The sequence below is a fragment of the Rhinocladiella mackenziei genome, assembly GCF_000835555.1.
Source record: "Rhinocladiella mackenziei CBS 650.93 unplaced genomic scaffold supercont1.6, whole genome shotgun sequence".
In the NCBI taxonomy this organism is placed as follows: domain Eukaryota; kingdom Fungi; phylum Ascomycota; class Eurotiomycetes; order Chaetothyriales; family Herpotrichiellaceae; genus Rhinocladiella; species Rhinocladiella mackenziei.
The window spans coordinates 1,103,678-1,128,481 of NW_013550599.1; the positions used below are offsets into that span (position 1 = coordinate 1,103,678).

General features: G+C 50.3%; 7 protein-coding genes across 7 annotated transcripts; 3 read left to right on the plus strand and 4 right to left on the minus strand.

Moving 5' to 3' along the window:
• Positions 1 to 75: 75 nt before the first annotated feature.
• On the minus strand, positions 76 to 1,672 carry Z518_08203 (uncharacterized protein; the record flags this gene model as incomplete). The annotated part of the gene is made up of 4 exons (XM_013413946.1): positions 76 to 99; positions 157 to 737; positions 790 to 1,435; positions 1,490 to 1,672. 4 exons carry the CDS (start codon positions 1,670 to 1,672, stop codon positions 76 to 78), a joined length of 1,434 nt encoding a protein of 477 aa, XP_013269400.1.
• An 830-nt stretch (positions 1,673 to 2,502) lies between these two features.
• Positions 2,503 to 4,170, plus strand: Z518_08204 (uncharacterized protein; the record flags this gene model as incomplete). The annotated part of the gene is made up of 1 exon (XM_013413947.1): positions 2,503 to 4,170. The coding sequence occupies one exon, from the start codon at positions 2,503 to 2,505 to the stop codon at positions 4,168 to 4,170; it is 1,668 nt and encodes a 555-aa protein (XP_013269401.1).
• A 280-nt stretch (positions 4,171 to 4,450) lies between these two features.
• Z518_08205 (Grx4 family monothiol glutaredoxin) lies at positions 4,451 to 5,503 on the minus strand (the record flags this gene model as incomplete). The annotated part of the gene is made up of 4 exons (XM_013413948.1): positions 4,451 to 4,546; positions 4,608 to 4,722; positions 4,795 to 4,893; positions 4,953 to 5,503. 4 exons carry the CDS (start codon positions 5,501 to 5,503, stop codon positions 4,451 to 4,453), a joined length of 861 nt encoding a protein of 286 aa, XP_013269402.1.
• Positions 5,504 to 8,943: 3,440 nt separating this feature from the next.
• Z518_08206 (uncharacterized protein) lies at positions 8,944 to 10,833 on the minus strand (the record flags this gene model as incomplete). Its single annotated transcript, XM_013413949.1, has 3 exons — positions 8,944 to 9,544; positions 9,611 to 10,345; positions 10,394 to 10,833. The coding sequence occupies 3 exons, from the start codon at positions 10,831 to 10,833 to the stop codon at positions 8,944 to 8,946; spliced, it is 1,776 nt and encodes a 591-aa protein (XP_013269403.1).
• Positions 10,834 to 13,626: 2,793 nt separating this feature from the next.
• Positions 13,627 to 13,946, plus strand: Z518_08207 (uncharacterized protein; the record flags this gene model as incomplete). The annotated part of the gene is made up of 2 exons (XM_013413950.1): positions 13,627 to 13,861; positions 13,945 to 13,946. Coding segments are annotated over 2 exons (237 nt in total).
• An 852-nt stretch (positions 13,947 to 14,798) lies between these two features.
• Z518_08208 (uncharacterized protein) lies at positions 14,799 to 16,570 on the minus strand (the record flags this gene model as incomplete). The annotated part of the gene is made up of 3 exons (XM_013413951.1): positions 14,799 to 15,605; positions 15,658 to 16,045; positions 16,098 to 16,570. 3 exons carry the CDS (start codon positions 16,568 to 16,570, stop codon positions 14,799 to 14,801), a joined length of 1,668 nt encoding a protein of 555 aa, XP_013269405.1.
• A 1,465-nt stretch (positions 16,571 to 18,035) lies between these two features.
• Positions 18,036 to 19,166, plus strand: Z518_08209 (uncharacterized protein; the record flags this gene model as incomplete). Its single annotated transcript, XM_013413952.1, has 4 exons — positions 18,036 to 18,131; positions 18,185 to 18,406; positions 18,463 to 18,605; positions 18,662 to 19,166. The coding sequence occupies 4 exons, from the start codon at positions 18,036 to 18,038 to the stop codon at positions 19,164 to 19,166; spliced, it is 966 nt and encodes a 321-aa protein (XP_013269406.1).
• Between the last annotated feature and the right edge of the window lie 5,638 nt (positions 19,167 to 24,804).

A 24,804-nucleotide genomic window follows, 5' to 3' on the forward strand; every position in this document is an offset into this window, starting at 1 on the left:
TCTGTAAGTTCGCGCGCAGAACGCCTGCTCTGGAACGATCCAGGGGTCATGCACAGGACGTGGTCACATGACCATCTAGAGGGCAGAAAATACGAAGAGCTAGGAAACAGTCAGCATCCACCTGTAACAGTGGGATGATAACGCGAGGCAACTTACATTGTTTGTCGCGGCAATGGCAATGCTATCTTCGAATGGATGCCAACTCATGTGAAGAATCTTCTTGTTGAAATCGATTTGATCAGCATCGGTCTCCTTTCTCATGCGACTTCCTTGACCAGTGCCTCCTGCAGGACTTCCGGCTCTTGAGCTCCCTTTCTTGCCTCCATTAGGACTGGTGGGGTTGATAGGAGTCGGCACTCCCACTTTCTTAGCTTTGAAGGCTGATTTGTCTGCTTGTAAAACGACTTCCGTCTCTTGCTCGGGGTCTGATGGATAGATCATGAAATTGTTGTTGTAACTGCCGGTCATCACGTTACTCCCATCTCCACTGAAAACCACTTCGAATTTGTCGAAGATGCTGTCATTTTCATATGTATCACACAATCGGGGTCGGAGGTGTTCATGGATTGGTATCGTTTTGACGGGTTGTCTCTCCATGTTCACGTCCCAGATCTTGACGGTCAAGTAGTCTCTGGAAAGGATGTATCTACCATCGTGTGAGAAGCGGACATCGGAAATTGAGGAGATGATTTCAGAGAAAAAGGATCGGGAAGAAGGATCTTCCTCTTGCTCAAATTCTAATTCCCGTCAGCGGTCAACATCTCAAAATAGAGCCCCCGGGAGACATACGTTTCGCATGTTGATCGCACAATGCGCTCTCGCGCATGTCAGCCAACTTGATGGTCCCCTTAGAACTGGCATACATGAACCAATTGCAACTGTGAGGATGAAATTCGGCAGCCGTGATGACTTCGGTGAGTTCTTCCATGTTGGCGGGCTTGATGTCCACAATGTTGAAACTCTGGTCTTGGATATTGAGATTCCACAGGTTGATTCGGAGATCGTCACTGCTGATGAAGGTTTCGCCATCACTGTTGACGGAGATGCTGTTGATGTGGTAGGCATGAGCGTTGGCATAAGTTCGTCGAGGAACGGCTGCGACGACCGTATCGTGATGAGTCATTCTCGGAAGTTTAAGTTGTGAAGCATCCTTAAAGCGAATGTGATTTGGACGTGGCGCCCCTCCACCGCCAGGGCCGGCCGGGGTCAGTTCATGCGAAAGATTGTTCTCGGCGACCACCTTGAGAGACTTTTCAAAGACTTTCCATAGTTTGATGGTCTTATCGTTTGTAGAGAGAAGGTAATGGGAGGCATTTTGGCGCCGGCACCACTTGATCTTGTTAATTTTTTCTTCTATCTCGAGCGATTTGAGGTAGTCAAATTCGGGTTCATGAGACTGAAACTCAGTATGGAATTTATATTCGCAAGTCTTTTTCTGTGCAAGACGTCAGTACAGGCAGGCAAGCAGGGAGGGGGGTGAAGTACTAACAGTCTCATTGCGTTCAAATAATACTACACGGCCGCCTTTGTCTCCAGTGGCTAGATAGTTGCCGGTGTGATCGAATTCGACGGTGGAAATGATGTCGGCCTCAGTGATGTCTTCAACGTCCCCCTTGTCTCCAAAACATTGCGTGAACTTCCATGTAGGAGTTCCAGGTTCGACTTCCACCATCTTTCATGACACAGTGGTGCGCAGGAAATCCACCTTGTCCACGATGCACGCACCAATAACACCCAAGGATCAATCAAGAAATTACCTTGACGGGTGGCATGGAGTGGCCGCACTCGAGTTCTTGGTCGCAGGTCGGTGATGGGAGGTGGACGGAGAATGCCAGTAGTGACAGGACTGGTTTTGGTGCGTGAATCGATCAGGTTGAGATGGGGGGCGCTTTTGTCAGCGTCGCGGGCCAGGCAGCACAGCGATGATGGAGGATCTGATCAGACACAGAGAATTTGATAGAAGCAGTCTCGTGACGGACGAGAGAGATGGAGAACTAGATGAAGGATATGGGTTGTCAGCAGGGGGGATGGAATGTCCCGTGGTGGTTGTGGGAAAAGCAGCTAGAAGTCGGTAGCAGTTTAGGCGCAGGCGATGTGGTGTAATGGCGGCAATGGTTGTAAGTGCGGGTACGGTAGTGGGTGAGGCATTCATAGCTATTACGGCGGAGTGTTGGCAGCGCGACGCAGGAAGCCACGTGAGGTTACGTCCTTATGCCAAGACTTCCACTCGGCTTGCGTCTTGGCGACAGAGCCTCTTCCACCTCGGCACCACCTCCGGACCCCTCTGGTACCTAGGGTATGGCATCCCGTACATGCACACGCACTCTCCACTGGCAAACCATCCAATCGTTGCAGGTCTCTCACTCGTTTGGCCCCCTTTGCTCGGGCCAAAGGGTGAACTCCCATTTTCAACATTAAAGTCTTTTGCTTAGCTGCCGAGAGCCGTCTTCTACATGTCACGCATCTTATCAAAATCACAGTCGCAACAGCATCGATGAAACGATGAGATACCTGCCATTCAAGCTAGAGCCTGGTCATTTAGCCACGCCTCTCAAAACCCGAGCACAACTTCTCAGCACCATTCGGCAGAGAAGTCGGAAACCTCGAGAACTCGGATTCAGGAAAGTGAGCAGCAACTCTCCTGAACGATTCAGAAGTTGGAAGATTGGACCGGATGATCCATTGGATTCGGGTTTCAGGTTCATAAGAAAACACCTGGTCCGCCCGCCGACCTCACGACAGCTGAACGAATCACCTGGGCCACGACTGAGGAAAATATCCAGCGCTTCATCTCCTCCACCATTACCGCCTGAGGAAGGAGGAACACAATTTGGATCAAATAGGTCCAATGACCGGGCCAGTATCCCGTCCCACCGTCCAGAAACCCTCATCCAAGCGGGAAAGTTACTTGACCACGGCAGGCCCGTGGTCTCGCCCATCCTGGCCCGGGATGCCTGCCGGTGCTCCAAATGTATCGACCCATCTGATCGACAGCGTCAGTTCTCCTACGCCAACATTCCGACCAACATCTCATTCCGGGACATTACTCACGTCCCGGGCAAGAACGACACTCTGGTCCGATGGCTCCACGACGCTGAGCCGCATGAACCAGGAGACCCGAGCATCTTCACCGAAGCGACCATCGCGAATTTGAAAAACGAATTCCGCAATCGGACCCGTTGGGCTGTGTACGATCGGCCGCAAAAGCTGTGGGACGCAGAATCGTTCCGGCGGGAAACCACCCGTATCGAATTCAACGACTACATGAACGACCGGCCCTCGCTTGCCGCGGCCGTACACCTTCTCTGGCGCGACGGCTTAGTCTTCATCGATGGAGTGCCGGAATCCGAATCCTCCGTCGCCGCCATAGTCAATCGCATCGGTCCCTTAATGCAGACTTTCTACGGCCCAACCTGGGACGTCCGCTCTGTCCCCAACGCCAAAAATGTTGCCTACACCTCCAAATACCTCGGTTTCCACATGGATCTGCTGTACATGCGCGATCCGCCGGGCTTTCAATTCCTCCATTACGTCCACAACTCCAGCGAAGGAGGGGAGTCACGGTTCGCCGACACCTTCAGGGCCGTGGACACTTTGTACACGGAGAACAAGGCGCACGTGCACACACTGACGCATAACGAGGTGCGCTACGAATACGACAACGACGGCTTCTTCTACTCGGACTCCAAGCCCACGATCCTACGACGGTCAAAGTTGAACTTGCCCAGCCGCAATCCGATAGGAGCTGTGCACCCGACGCTGATGCGCGAAGTGGGCCACGTCTTCTGGTCGCCGCCGTTCGTGGGCAATCTGTCACCACACCTGGGCCATGAACAGCTCGTCAAATTCGTCACAGCCAGCAAGGCATTCGCCGATATTCTGGAGCGGCCCGAGAATGTCGTCGAGGAGAAGATGGACAGCGGCACCTGCGTCATCTTTGACAACTTGCGCATCGTGCATGCGAGAAACGCATTCGACCTCAACTCCGGCCGCCGCTGGTTGCGGGGCGCGTACCTCAACCGCCAGGATTTCATCAGCAAAGCTGTATCGCTGATGCCGGACATGCCAGTCGTTCGGAATGTGCCGGTCGATCCTCCCCAGGAATACAGCAATCAGCCCTTCAATGAAGGAGGTCAGTCGACACCGTATCAGGTGTTTCACGTCGATTGAGCGAAACCATCTCATTGGAACATTGGGGATATCATTTGGATTTCCGACTCACTATGGAAGAACTTCGTATGCTTGTCATTCCACTTCCTGTGCATAGCGTTGAGTCGAGTCAAGTGAGGTCAATTGGTAAAACGTCATATCATACATATTCTCATCAATGCCATTTAGAACCGTCCTTCAAAATCGTATTTCTTTTTCGGGGGATTATTTCTGTCTTCATCTCGCTCCTTGACGCCGAAAAAATTAAAATTTCACAGCTCGGACAAGAAATGCCCCCCTTTCACGCTGGTGTCGGAGCTGGCTGTGCGTCCGGCTTAGGCACGGCCGCTGAATATGGCTTGAAGAAGTCTGGGTCTGCTTCAAGTTCCTCTCGGACCTGAACGGAGAAGGACTGTGAGTCACGGTATAGGAAAAGGAGCCTCGAGCTGGGAACTTACGATATCTAATCCACCGACCAGTTCGCCGTTGGTATAAAGTTGGGGGAAAGTAGGCCAGTCGGAGAAGGCCTTCAGGCCTTCGCGAACATCGTTGTCGGCCAGGATATTGAAGAAGCTAATTTGAGGAGTCCGGTCAGTATGTTCGTCCGTGAATGGGGATTCGAAATACAATAGACAGGTTCCATACCCGTATTTGACTTGATTCTCTCGCAAGATGCTAACCAGCTGTCGGCTGAAACCACATTGAGGGGCGCTGGGTGTTCCCTTCATGAAGAGCATGACCGGTCTAGTTGTCTCGTGTATGAGCACTGAGATCTCTATTGCAGGTGTGTGTTTCTGACTTACGCCGCCTTAACTAGCTTCGCCAGTCTCTCATTCAACTCCTCCCTCGAGTCAAGTCCGGATGAATATGCTGGTGCGGCCTGAGGATCCGAAGGCTTTGGTGCATAACCGCTCAAATCCTTGCTGGCCGTCGGTGCATCGCCATTCGTTTGCGTATGTGATTGCGGCGCGGCTTCAAGAGGTGGTGGAATCCCTGTTTTGCCAGCACCACTACCGGTTCCAGCATATTTCTCTACCACGGCGCGAACCTTAGCCGCGTCACTGCCGCTCACTGTCTCAAGTGTCTTGCCATCTTTCTGGAGGACGAGGAAAGGTACCGCAGTCACATCGTATGACTCCGACACGTCGGGAAGGTCCTCGGCGTTGATAGAAAGGAACGAAATGTCCGCATTGGCAGGGTAAGTGGAGGCAAGGGTTGTGAGGATGGTGTTCATCTGAGCGCACGGAGCAGCCCAGGGAGTATGGAAATACAGAACAAAGAGAGTGGAAGAGGGGGCATTCTTGATGGTCTGATCGAAGCCGGTTTCGGACTTGACTTCTGTGAGGATCGCCATGGTGAGTTTCAGTTGGAGCAGAGGGTGAATTAGTAGAATGGTATGAGGGACAGACGAGACAGAATTTTTCGATAGCGCAAAAGAGGTCAAGCGATGCTGAGAAAGTTGAGCAATGGTGAAATGTCTTCTTTGGCTGTTTTAGTTTGAAGCACGAGTAGCTCCGTCATTGCTGCGCGGGAGTGTTTTTTTGAATTGTTCCGATGACGCGATCAATACTATCATTCTACAGGTTCCTCACAAATAACAATCACAGCAGCATCCGCCGTATATGCCACAAACATCTCCGACTGTTTAGCATTTGTCTACAAGGCTCCCGCCATCGCGAACTCGGCCATGAACGCTGCAATGAGTCCCAGAATGATGTGGGGGCTGTGTACAAAAATATCAATGCAGAATTGTCCCATGTAGTAACGCGGCCACAATAAAGGCTGCTGTTCAACGCATCGCAATATCAGACGCGTGTATAACTCAGCTTCTTAGAAGAGATTTTGCTGTGTGAAAGACCCTGGGAATCCAATTCCTTGGGAGGGTTACGCATCTGTCTTCTTCTAGCGGCCGCGAAAGAGATACACAATCTTTGTCGAAGCGACAGCTGTTCCCTCGCAAAGTTTCCCAAAGTTCACCACTTCCCGGTGCTAACGAGTGGTCGAAACAGTCCATGAAGGCCATATGGCCGTGCTGGCTTGGATGTCGCATCGCAAGTATCGAAGCCTCCCGGATCAATGCATCCCTCGTCCAGTCAGCAACAGCCACACCAACGCCTCTCCAAGAAGCGGAATCAACTTACGATACTGCTGAACTTTTGTTTGGATCTCTTCAGCTAGGTTCAATCCCTCTTGTTTCGCTCCTAAATCTACCAGCTAGCTCTGCAGATAAGTAAGTTACGCACGGTGAATTCCTTGAAATGTCGAAGCATCCAGGTACTGCGTCCGGATCGGCCACTTACAACACATTTTGCTAACGATGGATAGCCTCTGGTTGATTCGCACTCTTTAGCTTTAATCATCGTCGAATGCGGGCTTCTTGCAAGAACATTGATTGCAGAGTCGCGTTACTCATCCTTAAGCAGACCAAAGAATGACCTCGCTATTCCTACACCTAAGGAGGTCGAGATACAAGATACAGACGCGCCCAAAAACTGGACTGCCTTGAATGATTCCGTTAACCACTCGTGGCCAAAGAACCACGATGACTTCACCCCGTGGGGGATAAAATATGCCCACTGTCCAAGAAACATCAAATCCAACAAAGTGTCGAGTGGCAGATGCACGGCCTGAGGCACACACTGGACTGATTCTCGACTATGTGATTGTTGCACGGCTCGAGTCTTAGACTGCAGCATGACATGCAACCGCTTCAAAGGTTCATATTGGCTAAGAGTGGATTGCCTTGCATTCACCTGGAGAATTGCCCGCGATCCCCTCAGCATATCATCTTAGTGTGGCGATGGTCAAAATCCGGCACCTTGCTTTGGTGTCTTGCAGAATGGTTTTCTGGATCGGCATTCGTATTCCCAGTCTACTTCCTCGGTCTGGAATTTCTCTTTGGCTGCGAAAAATTAAGTGCAGGACCTTATCCATTCGCGAACCTCGAATGTCAAACTCACCTCAATTCTAGTCATGAATGTCTTTTTAGATCTTCTCTTTGGCCTATTTTGCACGGATTTTGGTACGTGAAATGCTCTTTTCCCAAAGCATCTCTCGGCGCCATTGCCGCTGCCGTTTGAACTCTCTCACGTTCACGGCCACCCCGAACGATTGTGACCATTGTGGTCATCAGAAGTGTCGGCAATGCGACATCTGCATAGGACAACCCTCAGCACCCTCGAAGATGGAGTTCGATTGTGAGACTGCTCTCTCTCTATCTGGGTCCGCACACTGTGTGGCGAGACCCAACACCTCCGACAACGCTTTCAGTCAAATCTTACGATCAGTGAGACTCGAAAACATCGATTGAGAATGATGGATACTCTGCCAACATAAATGAACCTCATCATCCCGCTCAGCCCCAGGAAAGGCCATCTGATCCATTCATACGGCATGGAAATGTCTCTTTCTTTCCGATAGTTAGCGAGGGAAAAGAGTTCAGAGTACTATCTGACTCTGGCGCATGCGTCAACATAGCTGATGCGGCCAGATTTCGGCAATTTGTCCGTCGAAAACTGGTTGGGCCCAAAGAGTTCTGATCAAAATGAAGTGTTCAATGCTGCACACAACTGTATTGTCACTGGAGGGTACAGTCACTCTTGATTGCTCATTTCTGGACGATGCCACCAGAAAGATTCCAATAACATTTTACGCGACCTCCCAAGCTTACATCAGACATAACATTCATCCTCGGCATTTGGCTTCTAGAGAAATTCAAGATCTTTACAGCCAATTCCCACAGACTACGAGAAAGAATTCATGGACCACCCGAAACCAAATCTCACCGTTATGCGCGCCGGCCAGCCAGCTCAGCAGTTCCGTCTTTGTCTCAATGGTATTCCTTCCCTAGCATGGGTAGATACCGGATCAGAGCTCGATATGGTATCTCTGGACTTCGTCAAGTGCCACAACCTTCCAATGCCTAAGTTGGACAAGTCTGGTAGCACCAAAATCATTAAGCTAGCTGATTGGCCGACATCGCACACTTCTGGTGGGAACACCGAGCATTAAAGTTCCTCTTGATAATATGCCAGGTCGAAACAATCGAGACAATCGAGACGACAAGCCAAATCCATGGACTGTGACTAGGCAAACCTCTAACGAATAGAAGATAGATCTGGAGATGATAAAGGAGCAAAACCCCAACGGTCCAAGGACAAAAGCGCCTATGACTGAGGAAATTCCCAGGGAACGGCTTGAGAGGAAGATTGCAGACGCCAAAACAAACACGATAATGCATTTACACTCGGAATAGACTCGAGTATACTCGAGATCCATCTTCGGGACCTTGAGCGACAGCACGCTGAACATCAACCTGCATACCACGCCAAAAAGGAAAATGCCAACTTTTACCCTGAGGGCAGCTCCGCAACAATAACAGCACCCAGCTCAGAGCAATGCTAGCACAGATCTGAACTTGAATACTCCAGAGGAAGGTGTTGAGGTGTCCGATCCAGCAACAACCACGACAGCTTCAGTCTATCGAAATGCCAAATCTGTCGTCGAGAGTTTGGCGGAAAACTGAACAAGAGTAGGCGGCGTCTCATATTAGCCCGCTCCGAGCTCACGAGCCTAAACACGAGCTTGGTATCAGAGGCCAATTAACTATTTCTTCGCGAATAAAGAGCATACATATGTGATATTCGTCACTTACGACAACTTTCCCTCGTTCCGGTTCGCTCAGGAGTCATCCATTCCCCTTCGTCTTCCCTTCAGGTTGAAAACGGCTACTCATACCATAATATATATGTCTCCTTTGATGCGCCAGTATCCTTTAGTTAACTGGCTATCTTATTATATTCCAAGGCCAATGACCCACGAAACGGCGGAGATACTCGCCGCCGACTGTTGAAAGAACTCATCTATGGCCTGGGATCCAGGCTCCGAACAGTCATAAATGTGCCAGAACAACGGCAAATCCATCTGATTCGCTCGCTTGCACCGCTTCAACACATATTTGGTTGCGGCATGCACATCATTGGCCCCCGTGTAGTCTTCAAAATGCGAGTTGAGAGGCGAAACAGCGATCTGTCGTTCAAACGCAGCCGCGTTAGTAAGGACGAGCAAGATGATGGTTTTGGCGAAATAGGACGATCGCGAGATCCCCTTCAGGAATGAGAACCGATCGCGAAGTTCATTCGTCCGCCCTTTTCCGTCGTCGAGGTAGCGGTCATAGCAGGTCAGATCGATCGCAAAGAGACAGAATTGGATGTCTGCGAAGAGAGGGAATATCTTGGTTGTGCATTGTTCGCGGATTTCAATCACACGGACCGTCGTGGTGTTCATGACCAGTTCCGTCTCTTTCATTGTGTCGATGACCTCAGGGGCGCGGATGATATCCATGTTGGTGGGCACGTAATCGGGCTGGCAGATTCTCTCAATGGCGTTAAGGAAACTAGTAATTGAGAATCATCAGAGCAATGTAAATTTGGGTGGGTGGGCGAGCGGTAGTTAAACTTACTATGCGGTCTGTCCATGTTGTTGCATCACTGAAAAGGCTTGGATGACATGCCAGTTATGCCATATATGCTTGACGGCAAGGGTAATCTCAACAGGGACTCTCCATGCTGGACCTCCGGACTCTGCAAACTCGCGGATAAGCTGAGCATGGTCTCTGCTCCCTTGACTGACGAGGCCGGCACCAGTTTCTTTCTCATAGTCCAGAACAGCAACCAGCGCTTTGACCACGAGCGATGTGATGGTCTGTCGGTAATATTCGACTTCGGTGTCGGAGAAGGGATGACCATAACGGTGCCGCAGCTGTTTGACAATGGCCGATCTGCCATGTTTGTCTCCGACGGCGAGAATTTTGATTTCTTTGCTCAGTCTCCGAGCATCTTTCTTCAGCTTGGAGTCGATCTTGGCCGAATCTCTGGAGTTGCTCTTGAGCTGAAAGACTGGAGTGTCGGACAAGGCCCTTCGTCCGCCTTTTGCTTCGGTACGGCTTTCAGTGGGGCTTACAGCACGCCTGAGCATGGAGCGGAAACTGTTCTGATAGATCTTGTGTTTGAGGAGGAGTCCGTCGAAGTCAAAGGTCTTGGAGAATTGAGTATCGACTGATGTCCGGGCTCGAGACGTGGCGAACGACGCAGAGTCCCGGAAGACGATAAGAGAGGTGGCATCATCCCGGGCTCGGCTGAAGACATCTCGGCTCTCGTCTCTCTCAAGCAGTCGTTTTTGTTCGTTGGGGGTTCGACTGCTCCGGTAAGTCCTGAAACGTGTTCGGTGGGTAAATCGAGCTTACCATTTGAAGGCCGTCAGGCAAAGATTGAGAGCGTTGATTTGATGATCAAGGCGGTTGAGACAGTCTTTGGTGGCTTGATCCTCAAGGAGATAAAGGACTTTGCTCCCGACTCCCAACTCTTCGTCATTATCCCAATCAAATTTAGAGATTTGGTTGTCGATGTATTCGACCAGTAATCGGCAATGACTGACGGCATCTTCGAGGTCAACCGTCAACTGATGGTGTTGGGACTCGCCAGGTAGACATTCCGTAGCCCAAGTTTGGACCTGAAAGAGCGCCATACGCACAGTCCGAAGATGACCGGTGAGGAGAGTGATGTTCAACTCTGCCTCCTTGTACTTTTGCCGGAGGCTGGTCAAGGTCTGTACCGATTTTCCCACAATAGAAATAATAGAGCCCACGCCAGCAACCAGGCCGACTGTGCCGCAAACAGGATCCATGGATTAAGCGCCGGTAAGAGTATTCACGCAAAGTGAGCTTTAGTATTTTCTGTGGAAGTGCTTGAGGTTGAAAAGGCGTCTACTTATCTCATCAGCTTTGTCGAGGCTGATGTCGCTTGTCGGCCCCAGTGGCCCCCCAGTGATGCAGACAGGAAAGCACATAGTTGATCAGCTCCCAGTGCTCATGCTCAAGTTCACATCTCACAGCCTCCTTATTAGACCAAAAGAACCCCCTCAAGCGCGCGTTATCTCGCGTCAAACCCCAGAAAGGTCGAGCTGGGCGGCCCCGGGCAGCCTTAGTCGGGCGTCAATTGGTGCTTCTTCCCTGGAAGGGATACTGCTTCTAGTGTCCCGCGTGGCTTCGGGCATGGAACCGAAATGGAATACTGCATATACCACATGGCAGAGTGTTCTTCGGCGGTGTTTAGACGATAACGCGGTCTCATTGATCTCGCTTGTGGAGGCTGGTGGTCGTCCGGGATGCTGCTTCTGAAGTGAAGCATGTTCCGAAATATGGAGGAACCGACCAATCTCGAAGAGTAATGGAGAATGAACCTCAGGGGCAATCGATAGGGTGGAGACGCTAAAATACTGTATCAAGAAAAGACGGCGTTCGCCAAGGGGCCGCTGAGTGTACAGCACATGATCATCCTGAAACACTTCGACAGGGAACCATCTCCTCTAATTCATGCAGGTTTTTTTGTTCGCATTCAAAATCTCCAAGACTCATGTGTTAGCACCTATTCGGGCTGTTCTTCAAGCTGCCGATCAATTGCAGAGATTGAGTCGGCTCCGACATTTCCCACCCTGTCTTCCTTCCGGGAGGCTCAAGGCTGTTCAGGAGTCTCTCCCGAAGAGCTCCGTAATGATGCATCGTGCAGCCATGTCAAACAGGTTTGACCTTTTGATCTTCCATGTCCTTGTTTAAAAAGGACAACGGCCCCGCTGGCAAAAGTTTCGAATGAATATGCAGTATGCTCAAGCAGAAGAGGGCGTGGGTTACATTTACTAAATATTGTCCCACAGAAGGCATTCCATTGGGGCCTATAACCATCGATGGCACAATATAATTGCAGATTGAAAAACTTTGGAAGATGGAAGAGCTTTGGAGCGGCACGATATACCTCTCTAGGCCAAATTCACCCCAAGTACACTTCCAACAAAGCAAAGAGGTATTCATCTCCATCGTAAAAAATTTACGTGAAATATTCCAGACTGCCGCCAATTGAAGGCCAAGAGGCTGTCCTCGCATAGCACGACCTGCGCAAGGCCGCTCGCCCAATCTGCATTGCCTACTTCCCCATGTGTATTGTAGCGCCATGAGATAGTGCCTTCAGGACCAGGGCATAGGTTTCGCCAAACCTCCCTTGTGATATGAAACCATTTCAGGCATCGAACGGCTCAGACCGGGGCTAGTCAGTCTGGCACACTCTAATTTGCCAACTTCATTCACTCAGCCTTACCGGCCCACAATTGAGATGACTGAACAATGCTGAACCTTCCATCTCAGCATTAACATTTGACAGTCGAAGGGAGACTTCAACAGGTTAATGGCTAGCAACGTCATTTACTCGAAGGACTCATCTAACCAGGTAAGAAGCGCGATAAGGCACGGCTCATTCCAAATCACAGTCATGGTCTACCATGTACAGAGCTGGCCATAGGTTCTGAAAAGACTCGCATTGCTAATTGAGCCGCGTGAACATCATGGGAGCGCCACCGTGAAGAGATTCTATGCTTACTACTATGACGTCGATTCCAAGTCAGCTCGGCACATCGAATACCATCCTAGAATTCTCAATTGGGTGGTCCATTCGGGGGGGTGCCTAAAATTCAACGTATAAAATTTTGCAGCGCCCAGATCATTAAACTCTGAGGTATCAGTCTCCAATCTCCTTCATCTACAGCAACATTGCTGGTCTCATATTCTTACATGTTGAAGAGGAAAACCTTTCAACACTGTAAACAATAGGTCCAGTCACCAATATACTCGGTGGAATACCCGACGCAATGAACTCGCTCCAAATCTCCACAAACCAGGCACTGAGCCCACAGACACAACATACACAGAACCTGAATACCCGGATGATGAGTACACCGACACCGACGAAGCGCAATCGAACCCAGGCGAGATTCAAGTTGCTGCTGCGTCGAGCCGTAATCGTGACGGACCGCACGAAACAGACGTCGACAATGTCGTAACGGATTTCTTCCAGAGACATCCGCCACCCTCCTCCAGCAGGGCGACAGGTCAAGTTCATCCACCAGTCATCATACTGCAGAGACATTCCAGGCTCGAAATTCCGTGATTTCCTCATGCATATGCTCCGGTTTTCGAAGGATGCGATATCGGTCATGCGACGTGGTTTGATTTCCTTGATGGACTGGGCAGAGCCATCAAGGTCTGTTCCACCACCTTATTGTACCTTTACATTCCTCCTAGCATCGTATGATCGTACTCGCCAACCTTCCACGTGGCAAACCTGGCAGTTGGACTTGCAGCCACGGGGGTCACCGTCGCAACAGGTCCCATAATAATCGCACATGCTGTTGCCTGGACAATTCACGTCAGCATCAAAACCACACGACGAGGGTATATTCGATACCAATAAGTAAAGCATGCCCCTTTCCACCCAGACCGCCGCCTCCGTATCTTCCCTCGGCCTTCCAACATCCAGCTAACCCGTACTCTATCAGACCCAATAAATTTCTCGATACCATAAACGAGAAACTCCTCAACCCCTGCGGCGTCTACCGCATGGTCTTCGTATACAACCCTACTGATCCCAAGGGATGGTAGACGTCGACCTCGAGCACTCCGCCCATACCGCGGTAGCCAAAAGGGCACTGGACGGCGGCCACAAACTCGGTGGACCTAGCAGCGTCGTGCACAATGGTTTTGGAGCTGGCCGAATGCGCACCGCTATATGCCCGGAACTCGACGCGCTTCCTGAATCTGAAAAGTGGAAGCAAGGCAAGACGGATTTTCTGCGAGAATACCTCCGATCGACGATCGCGGGCGAAATTTGTAAGTCACGTCTACATCAATGCGACTCAAACTTTTGGTGGCGGACCGATATATCGATGCCGAGACTCTGATATGTATGTAAGAAACCCCACTCAAAGTTGCACATGATGCCCGACGAGCAATTTGCCTCACGATACAGCGACCCCGACCACTCAGCCAGCAACAGAAACTCTCTCAATCCAATCAGCGGAGGTCACATTAACCCATCCCACAATCCGTCAACGACTGGGTGTCCGACGCGAGCGGAGAGCCGTAAAAGAAGGGGAGAAGGTGAAATCGTGGGCATGGACCAGAAACATGAGCCTATTGCTGTCGCGAGGAGGATGTCGTTTACATGATGGTTATCAAGTTGCCGGCAGAAGAGGAAACGCGAGAGACGCAGGAGATTCATGGCGGCGGTCAAGCAGAAATGAAGAATCAAAAATCCAAAGAATTTATTCAATGAGAAGCGGTGACTGGTGTGTATCCCGTAACGGTATCAGGTGGCGTGATTACGTTCTGTTCCTCGGAGGCAGTGTCCATCAAGTTTCTGCCTGCCCATTACGTCCAAACGCTTTGTCCGCCAGAAGATTCCGGGAATTGAAATCTTTTGTACCAAGCAATGCAAAGAACTCTTTCCACATATCACATACGGGACACGGAGTTTTCAAGGTGTATCAGGTTCGAGCCCTTGTGAAAAATAACCGGTCGGGTGGGCAGATACAAGGGGTTCCAAGCAAATTAAAAAAAAACCTATCAGAGACGCGTCCGAAGGAGTGGAAGATCTCTCTGGGCGAAGGAATCATTCCTGTGAAGGCTGTGACATACTTTTCCGTATATAGAGTCTCTCCAGTCTGGCATAGTTGCAGAATATGTTTTATACGTCCAAGTGCTTCCACAGCGATCGAAGGGAGCCTGTATTTGTAGCCTGTACATCTCAAGAATCTCAGATGACGGGTTAACGACTACTCTCGCCTGTCCACCGAGGATGCACCTTCCTGCCCTGGACATTGGCCACAGGGCCAACGTATCTGCGACGTGCCACGAAGACAAAATGTATCCCGGAGCCGATTAAGGTAGCAGTGAAAAGTACCGAGGCCCAATTAAAGGTAGACGGTACGACGGGATTGTATGTGGGCCAGAAGGCCCAGAAGAAAACCCAAAAAGCGTAACAAACAGCCGCCATGTTAATAGGTATACCAAGTTTACCCAAAGGGAACCTTGCCGGTGGCAGCGTTTCCGGATAAGCAATTCTACGCCACAGCAAGCAACCAATGCTGAGACAATAGCACTGGAGAAGGGCCACGGCGACCAGGGACGTCATGGCGTAGAAGGCGACCGGACTTCCAATATAGATAAAGCTTAGACAGAAACTCACGCTGCTGGTAACGATGATCGCGTTCCGGGGAATATGGCGCTTTTGGTCGACCCGTGAAATCCAGTTCGAGAAGGGGAAGCCTTGGTCACGAGCGAAGGCCCAAATATCTCGAGTGACCGCCGCGAGGTACGTCATGTTCGAGCAGACCAGAAGAAAGAGAATAAAGGTGAGCAGGACTGTGAGCCATGCGTTGGACATGGACTGTCGGAGGACGTAAATGATCGGGTATAAAGTAGGGTCGGCGAGAGCGTCGTCGAGAACGGGGATATGGTAGGCCACGGTCAGAAAAGCCGGGAACGTCAGACAGAAGTTGACGATCCAGATGCTGATCATCGTCTTCGGTACCGCTTTCGAGGCGTCCCTCACCTCCTCGGACATATGTGCGGCCTAGAGCCGATTCAGAAGAAAATACCCTGAAAAGAGAGGGTGATGGCCTTACCGTGTCAATTCCAATTTGACTAAAGGTCCCGGTCTGCTGTCCCACGAGCACTGCTAATCCCGCACTAGGCCAACCACTGGAAAATGTAAACTCGGTCCAAACTTGCTTGGATGAGGCTCGTGGCGCATTGACCCAGATCGGAATGATAAATGCAAGGTAGACCAGAACATGAAGAGTGAAAACCGCATTCTGCCAGAGATGGAGAAACTTGTGCCCGTACACATTTCCCACGTAAGCAATACCCACGGCACCCATGGCAAGCAGGGTCGTGTGCCACTGGGGGAATGTGTAGTCGACGTCGTGGAGGGAAATGAGAATCTGAACGAGAGTGCCAACGAGGAATACACCTTGGGCGTTTCCGGCTTGCCAGGCCATGGTGGAGGTCCAGCTAGGGCAGCGTTACCTCCAAGGCCTAGCAAAGGAGGAGGGATAGTACATACCCTGTGAGGTAACTCAGACCCCTTTGAAGACTGTCAGGAGCGAACTCGCTCACCCAGTGATATTGGGCTCCGGCGATGGGTGCCATACTGGCCATCTCAGCCATGCTCAGGTAAATGGGGGCGAATCCAACAAAATTCCAGAGCGCCGAATAGACCAACGCGGGGAGACCTCCATTTGTGAGGGCTACAGTAAGATTGAAGACCGTAAATTCCCAGGCGGCTGTCGCGACAGCAACAAATGAGGCCATGGAGAGGATTCGAAAGTGTCGGACCAGTTGTTGATCTTTTCCCATTCGCCGCATGTTGACCGCATCAGCGGAGGTAGACTTGAACCCATCGCCAAGCTCGTTCGACTCGGTGTCGATATCGGCGCCCGCAACCTCGACGTTGGGCTCTTCCTTCTGCGGTTGTGCTCTCATTTCCATCACATCCCCAGAGTGGCCTGGAGGCAGAGTTCGGATTTGAGACGCCATGATGTAAAAGCGTTAATGCGGGAAAATGGACGACGAAGTCAAGGTAAATGAGAAGGAAAGAGCGAGAGGCGTAGGGGAGAGACAAAATACTTGCAGCCGATTACAACGGTAATAGGGCCTTGCATGGGACCCCTCCGATTACTGCGAAGTATGACAGGAATGATGGCGGATACCTTGTACAGTCTTAAGCCGTAGACGCAGCGGAAGCGCTAAAAGATTCCGCGGGTCCGGCCGTCCTCTGTATGCAGGCGCAAAAAGGAGAGGGTTAACCCAGATGTCCACCCCACGTATGCGCCTTGGCTATATGAAGTACCTCTCAGCATGGGGGAGGGTCTGAAGATGTTAAATCTTGTGCTGGCTCTAATTGACACCAAGTGGGGCCTTGCCGAGCTAATTTGGTACTGTACATGGGGGAACTGCAGATCATGATTCCTTTTGCTCAGAAATGCCCTCAAACTCGGCCAGAGATTGTGATGCAGGAAGACAACGCTCCGGGTTATGCTCATCGGCACACTTAAAGAGTCGATACGTTTACTGGCGTTTCTCTCCTGATTTGAATAAATGCAATGGAAATATCGTTGGCCCTGGTTCAAAATAAAAAAAAAAAGACTGCATTCATAGCGCTCCGAAACACAAGATAGGCTTGGAAAGATGCCTGTCGCAATCTCCTACAGTCTCAAATCCAAAAATAGATAGAAGAGATAATGCGCATTGAAGGAGGTAACGAATATCAAGAAAGAAGGGCTTCAAAACGTAGTTACAGAGGATGCAGAAAGATCTGAGAGCTATTTCGGTATTCCTTTGTCCCAGACGTCTCAAGAGATGCCATCAATGACGAGTAGTTCAAAGGCGTCGATGAAGAAGAAGAGCTGATGCAGGAAGAGGAGGGAAGGATGATCAGGAGAATCAACCGGCAAAATTTTGTTATGAGGTTTGCTTCTGCCAGCCACGGCAAGGAGCTAAACAAATAGCGCCGACACTAGATTTGAATGCACACCTCCGTACAGCTTCCTCGAATTCTCCATGGGAGAGTACTCCTGTAGCGGACAGCGAGGACAGACAATAAACGTCAGGTCAACATTGGTGTATCCCCCCTGACCAAGTTGAACGTTAGAGGTGGTGTGATCTTACCCTTGCTGTGCCAAACACCCAATCAACTCTATCACGTTTGGTCATGACCCTTGGCGTGCCTTATAGACACGATGGCAGCGAAGTAGGATTATCCAAATTTTTCCAAACACATCTCCTTAAGTATGACTCGAGATCGTGGTCTATGGCTCAGCACGGCAACCGCATTGTTCTTCAGCTGGGCATTTCTGTCGTTCGGTGTGCGAGTGTGGGTGAAGCTGGGAAGGAAACAGAGTTGGGGTCACTCTGATACTGGTGTGGTGGTTGCTTTTGTACGCTCCCTATAACTGGGGGCAAGAGATTGTTCAACCTGTTGACTGGTCCTTAGCTCTTCGCGATGTTGCACATCGCGGCCACTTTCTGGGCCATAAATCATGGCTATGGACTCCCTCTGCGCGAAATCGAGGAGGCGCACGTGGGCATTGTAGAGAAGGTATGGCATTCGAAACAAGATACATATCTTGCTAATAATACGACCACTCTCAGGCGCTCTTCGCCAGCCAACTCTCCTATGTCGGATCCCTAGGACTGACGAGAATGTCCACTGCATTCTTCATTGAACATCTGACCCGCTATCGCGTCCAAGTCCGATTATCATACATTCTCGCTGCAGTGTCAGGAGTATGGACGACAGCCTCGATCCTCGTCATTGCTTTGCGCCCGGACATTGCGCATCCTTGGGCCACATTAGATGGTGCAGAGGTCCTGGTAGGTTTCATCCCGCTTCTCTGGTGCTCAATCTACCTCAACCTAATTCTCCACAGTACGTCAGATGGATTGCGGTTGAAACTACTGGGCTCGCCGTTGAGGTCGTGCTATGGATGCTGTCCGTCTCTCTTGTCTGGGGTCTCCAGATGAAGATTCAGAAGCGAGTCTTGATCCTCGTCGCCTTTGGCTGCCGCCTCTTGTATATCCCCCTCCTTCTCCTCAGACGGCGTCACCCCACTAACGTCGTTTGTTTAGACTCATTCCTGTTGTTGCCATCCGTCTCCGCTACCTGTCCCCGGACGAAAACCATGATCCAACCTTCACAAGTATCCTGGCCCACATCTTGACCGAAGGCGCACTGGAATACGCCCTAATCTCTACCTCCATCACCTCTCTCAAGCCTTTCCTGAAACCTTTCCACACGGGTGCTATCGTGAACACCGTTGGCGGTAGCGGTTCCGGACTATACTCCGGATCACATTCGGCAACACAAGGCATCTATATGCTTAGCTCCATTGCGAGAGACAAGAAAGGCAATGGCCAGACAACAACGGCCACTGTTCATTCTGGAAATAGCGATAGTGGTCCACCACCTCGATCCAAACTTTACGTTGGTAACATAAGCGAAGGAACGACGACGGTTTCGTCTCAGCCTGACCCACACCGAGACGACACGGAGTCAGCGGGAAGTAACAGTTCAGGACAAATGATAATACGAACGACGAAGGAATGGGCTGTTCGGTATGAAAATCGGGTATAGGGGAGGTACAAACGAAACTGCTTCGGCGCCGCCGTCAGGAAACCAAGTTCGAGCAGCAGAGACCAAAATTTCCAGCAAAGGGAGGACAGAGTGGGAAGAGACTGTATTTGTTAAATCCCACTATTACTGTTGTCATCGTGGTACTTGGGGTATTCCGCACCGACGACTTATACCTTCTGACTTGCCACCTCGGATTAGTTGTTGTCGAGTAGGCCCGCATCTCCGGTGAGATGGCGGACACAGTGCCGCAGACAATGGACTCAACCACAAACCAAAGCACGTCTCGATCCCCTTGGATATGTTGCAGAGAGAGATGGCGGCTTGGACGATCTGGAATTGGATTTCGATGCCCATATTCGATGAGGCATAGGGTGGTTTGAGGCTGAATCGAGCATGGTGTTGGGTGTGACACTTGCAGGCTGGGATGAGAACCTCGCTCGCATATGCACGTTTTGCAGCGGCTTGAGTTGTCTGGATGCGCTCAATCATCTCGGTTGATCGAGATTCAACATCGGCATCAGGCGTGCAAGATTTCTCGTCCTGGATTCGTGCTCGGAGAATCCGATAATCGTTTGCGTAGCATTTCTGATGAAGCTGGCGGGATTGGCTAACTTTGTCTCAGAGAAGTTATACTTGAATTGACCGCGTAACACTGTCAACCACTCCTTACAGTCGACTCCAACCACGAAGAGTTGTCGGGAGGTCTTGTACCATGGCCTTTGCCTGATTAGGGGGACCAACAGCAGCGGTCAGAAGCAATCTTGTTTTGTTTTGGGAGATATCCTACTGCAATTTGAGGCAGTCAAGCAATCCCCATTCCTGATTCGCCCTTTAGGAACCGTTTGCATAATTTGTACAGCGTTCCATACTGTTCGAGTGCAGCAGCAAGTATAGGCGCTGCCTTCCAGTGCCAAACCTACCACCTCTACCATACGAGGTACCACAGACTCGAGAATCAAAATTAACGAGAAATGACTGAAAGACTGTCTCAGGAAGGAACTGAAGAGGAGGCGCACGTACTGTAACCTCCGATAAGCATCCTTTCTCCAGAGGGCATTCCCACAAGTGCCTACGATATTACGGAATAGTGGGGTTAGGCTTATCTGTGCATCCGTCTGGAACAACCTTCCTCTCTCAGCCTCATTCTTCCTTTAACCAATTCAGACGGGATAACAGAATCACCAAGGGCTCCGTTCCCTCAACTACGTCAGCAAGCTGTGGTTTTCCATATATGGACCGCCTGGAGAAAGGAACGATTCTTCTATATCAAAAAAAAGGGAGACTGCTTGCATGATCAAAAAATGCAGTCGCATGGCACCAGATCTACCAACAACAGCGTCCTCCTCCCACCATATTGATGAAATTCTTCAAGAGGAACAATACTCTAGCCGCGTCTTTTACTACCGACTATTGAAACTTTTCAGGGATACGCTGAAGGCCGATGGGTGTCGACATTGTTTCACCGGCCAAGCCCAAAAATACTGCGGAACAAAATCTGGGTCGGTTATATATGTGAGCTCAAAGATTAGACCCCAAATGCCAATGTTTCAATGCTCAACTCTCCGATTCTCCAGATTTGTTACCAGACGCTCAAAACCGCCACGACGAAATCGATGTATCGGCCTTCGTCTCCTTGTAGAGAGATGATGCAGTACTATCAGAAGAGAAGAATAATGAATCCACAACCCCCAAAGATACCAACAGTCACCTCGCCAACTTGTCAACTATATTGTCCACATGATGGATTTACTTCCAACTTTACGACATTGTTGCTATGCAGAATATCTTGCCATACCCGAAGGCAGCCAGTCAAGGATTCAGATTGAGTACGAACCATCTCCGGCTGCCCGTCCATTATGTACTTCAAATCCATGATAAATTCAATACGATCGGCGATGGCTTTGGCAAACAGCCAGGGCGAAGCAAACTGGCAAAGATATCTTCGCTTGCAATCTCTTGCGAAGAAGATGCTCGGTGAAGCCGGCAGTGTCTCCAAAAACCTGTCCCACACAAATGGGACTAAGCCAGAGAGCTAGCACACTCTTTCTTTGCCCCCGGCTTCTGAGTTTCATGATTCTGGACTGGGAACTTCACTGCCAACAAAATCAAAGTATACCGCTTCTGTGGGATCACGTACCTCTTTTTATCCACTCACTCGACGGCAGGCCGTGGCGTAGCAGCTCGTGCTCTACCTACTCCAACCGACATCAAACAGGACTGTCCCTTTCATATGTGATATCGGCGGTCAGACATTGAGCCATGTCAAAGTTGAATTGACAGGAAGTTTTTGCATTGCCTTTCCTGCGGTGTAGATTTTCATCTGCCGCAAAGTTATCCAGACTGGTTGAAGGGGGAGCGCAGTATGTCGAAAGCCATGGATGAGGCACAAAATCGGCTCATGCTTTCAGCTGCAAAAGTATCCGTTATTCAATATATGGAAGATCAACGTTGTCAGATTGGTTCTCGAACAAGGTTTGTAGTGCAGTGTGATTTCATCAGTCACGTCGGACGTCATATGGAGGAGATCCCACTGATCGCTCTCCCACGAGAGACGGGTTCAGACGATGATTTGATGGAGAAAGGTGACTTGTCGCGCTCGATCACTGAGCAGACTGAAAAACGTCGCAAGCTATACCCTCTACCCAAAGATGGGGACACTGGAAGCGAGTAGGAACTCTGGACACACAGGACCGAGTATGAGTTATACAAATTGAGAAAGCGGCCGAAGAAGAACCCATACCGGGAACCCAGTGATGCTATGATCAAGAGGGAGTTAGTGATCGTGGACGAGGGTGGGACAATTATTGTCGAACCGAAGCCGAAGCTCAGGCAAATGGAACTCCATTTATCGATACCAAGAGAAATTGGGAACATGCGGAGATGGAACGAATCTGAATTGAGCAAAGACCAAAATGTGGAAGGTCAAGCGTCTGTATCCAAGGGAAAGCAGACTGCCAAAAGCTGAAGAGACAGCCAGTAATGGAAGGACACTGACCCTCAAGAAAGCACAGGGCGGAAAACGTTACAAAAAGCGCTTAAGTTAGTATTCAAATCACTCAAAGCCTTGGAAGCCCAGAGGAGACGTCTGGGGATGACTGTAACACCCAAATATCACGCAACGAATCCCCAGCCACCGCAGAAGTGGCTGGAAAGGGGCTGGGTGCCGAAAATGGGTAAAGGAGCGAACGGATCGGTACATTGCCATTCCATACCCTACCTTGTGTACTCGCAGCGATTTGTGATCCCTCTCCCTATACCCCTCGTAACGGGTCCTTACCCTTCGTTGGTATCGTTGTTACAATGACCGCAACGACGAGCCACCTACTCGATTGATTATCGAGCCATTTCTGGAACTGCCCCCAAAAGCGACGATATCCAGATGCCAAACAGTCAGTGAGTGTACATTTGTCAAACTGGGAAACAACTTGAGATGTATTGAATTCTCTGTCTACCTCACAACCGGTCCTGCCAGGTTGCTGGTATAAATACACGCTTGGTTGACCTCTTCTCCTATTCCTACCCCTAAATCCTGCATAGGGGTGATAACTCCTTTTTCAATAAAGGGGCACTTGCTACTATTCAGCCGTTCAATGAGACCTTGTTCGACAACATTGATTGTTGTTGAGTGCTCTGGAATTGAAAAGGGTGCTCTGACCCTGTTTCAGCCTCGTGGCCTTGTGGGCAGCGATTTTCATTGGATCGCGCTGCCTTCCCCATTCGGTTGTAAAAGGGAGACGACCGATTACTGACTACGTCAGGAGAGTTACTTCTCTTCTCAACCTGCTTCTCTCGCGTTTTCTTAAGGAACTGCATCCTTGATCTTCGCTCTTCCACTCTGGCGATTCAATATTGCTGTACAATTTCTCGCTGATGTCATGGGATCTGCGATCATCGAGCCTCGCGAAGCCGGCGCCAAGGTTGGGATCGGCTACGTGAGACCCAAATTCTGGTGATTGTTCCACTAGAAGTTCCTATGCTCTCTATTACGCCATCTCTCAAGAAACTATGTACATGTCCATTTCTATCTTTTACCTCCTCGTGACTACTCCACCGTCCTTGCCCGCCATTAACCCAGTCCCTCAAGACCTCCCACCCAAAAACCAAGGTGAGCTCGGATCCCGAATACAATACCTCCCATTAGCTCCAGCGTTCTCTCCGTCGATGATGGCACAGTCCTTGATGTTTCATTTTCTGTTGGCGAATCATATGCCCGCTTACTCTCAAACACCCGCATCAGGCAATGGCAGCCTGTACTTTTGGTTTTTCCATCTTCCAACCCAGCCGCAAGCAACGAGATCACCACACGGCCGAATGGCCAGACCAGACCGCCCAGCATTTGATGGCGTCCCCAAGATAATGGTCCCTTTCCCTGGCAACCAGACACGTACACACCAGCTCCTGACGTCATATCCAGGACAAAACCCGATACGCATGGCGTGGATCGACCAGCCAGCTGGAGTCGGATATTCCTCCAGCCCTCTGGCGTGCGCAATGAAGAAGACGTTGTAGCGCAGTTCCAGGATTTCCAGACCCGATTTATCGACGCCTTCGACATATATAGTAGGAAATATACTCTACAGGCGAGTGTTATGCGGGCATGTGCATCCTGTATATCGGTGGACGCGACTCTCGACGAAGAATGATTCGACATACTTCAATGCCAAAGGGATCCAAATCAACAACCCTGCTATAAATGATTACAATGTTCTCATGAAGGCACGTCCCCTCACAGACGCCCTATCTGCATGTCTCCACCCACACACACACGCCATTGCCATTGTTTATTGCATCAACCCATGCTACGCATGCTTCAACCCCTGGCACCTAGCAGAACACCCTGTCCATGGCCATGGAACGTACTTGGCCTCTTCAACGCGCCGGGACCAAACAACAACTTCAACCGAACCGATGTGAAGCGAGCGGTTCACGTCCGATCCCCTTACCGACTACACGCTGCGCTGCGTGGCAAATCCGATCTTCCACAGCTTCGGCTTGAATGGCGGTAACTGCTCACCGGGGTCCTCGCAAGATCCGTGCCCACGCGCCATCAATACGACGTAGAATGTGATCATCGCACATGGCAGCTTCGACATGTCATTCCTGACCAATGGCAGGCTATTAACGATCTAGAACATGACGTGGGGCAGGATACAAGGGTTCCAGACGGCGCCAAAGCAGTGCTTTCTCGTCCCGTATTTGTTCCTGTATGCACCGTCGACCGAGGGCACCTCGATGCATCAAACCAGCGTGTACGGTGGTGCCGGCGTATATGGGACCATTCATGCGGAGTGCGGGTTGACATTCATCGAGGTCTTGGGTACAGGATAGGTAAATATACGTCTAAAGGTGGTCCTAAATATTGAGTCTAAGTCTAAGCCTGAGCCTGAGTTTGACTCTTCGTGTAAATGTGGCGTGGTGGTGGTGGCAAACTAACCAACACTCCCTTCGCCGCGCCAGGGATTCCACAATATACACCATCTGCTGCATACCGGTTGCGCGAGTACATGTTCGGATGCATTGAAATGGGCAATGCGACATCGGCCAGAGGCGTGCTTACGATAGCATAAGTATAAAAGTCAGCCAGATCGCTGTGGTTATTCCGCAGAACTTTGTAGCTCTGTGTATGTCATCATCGGCA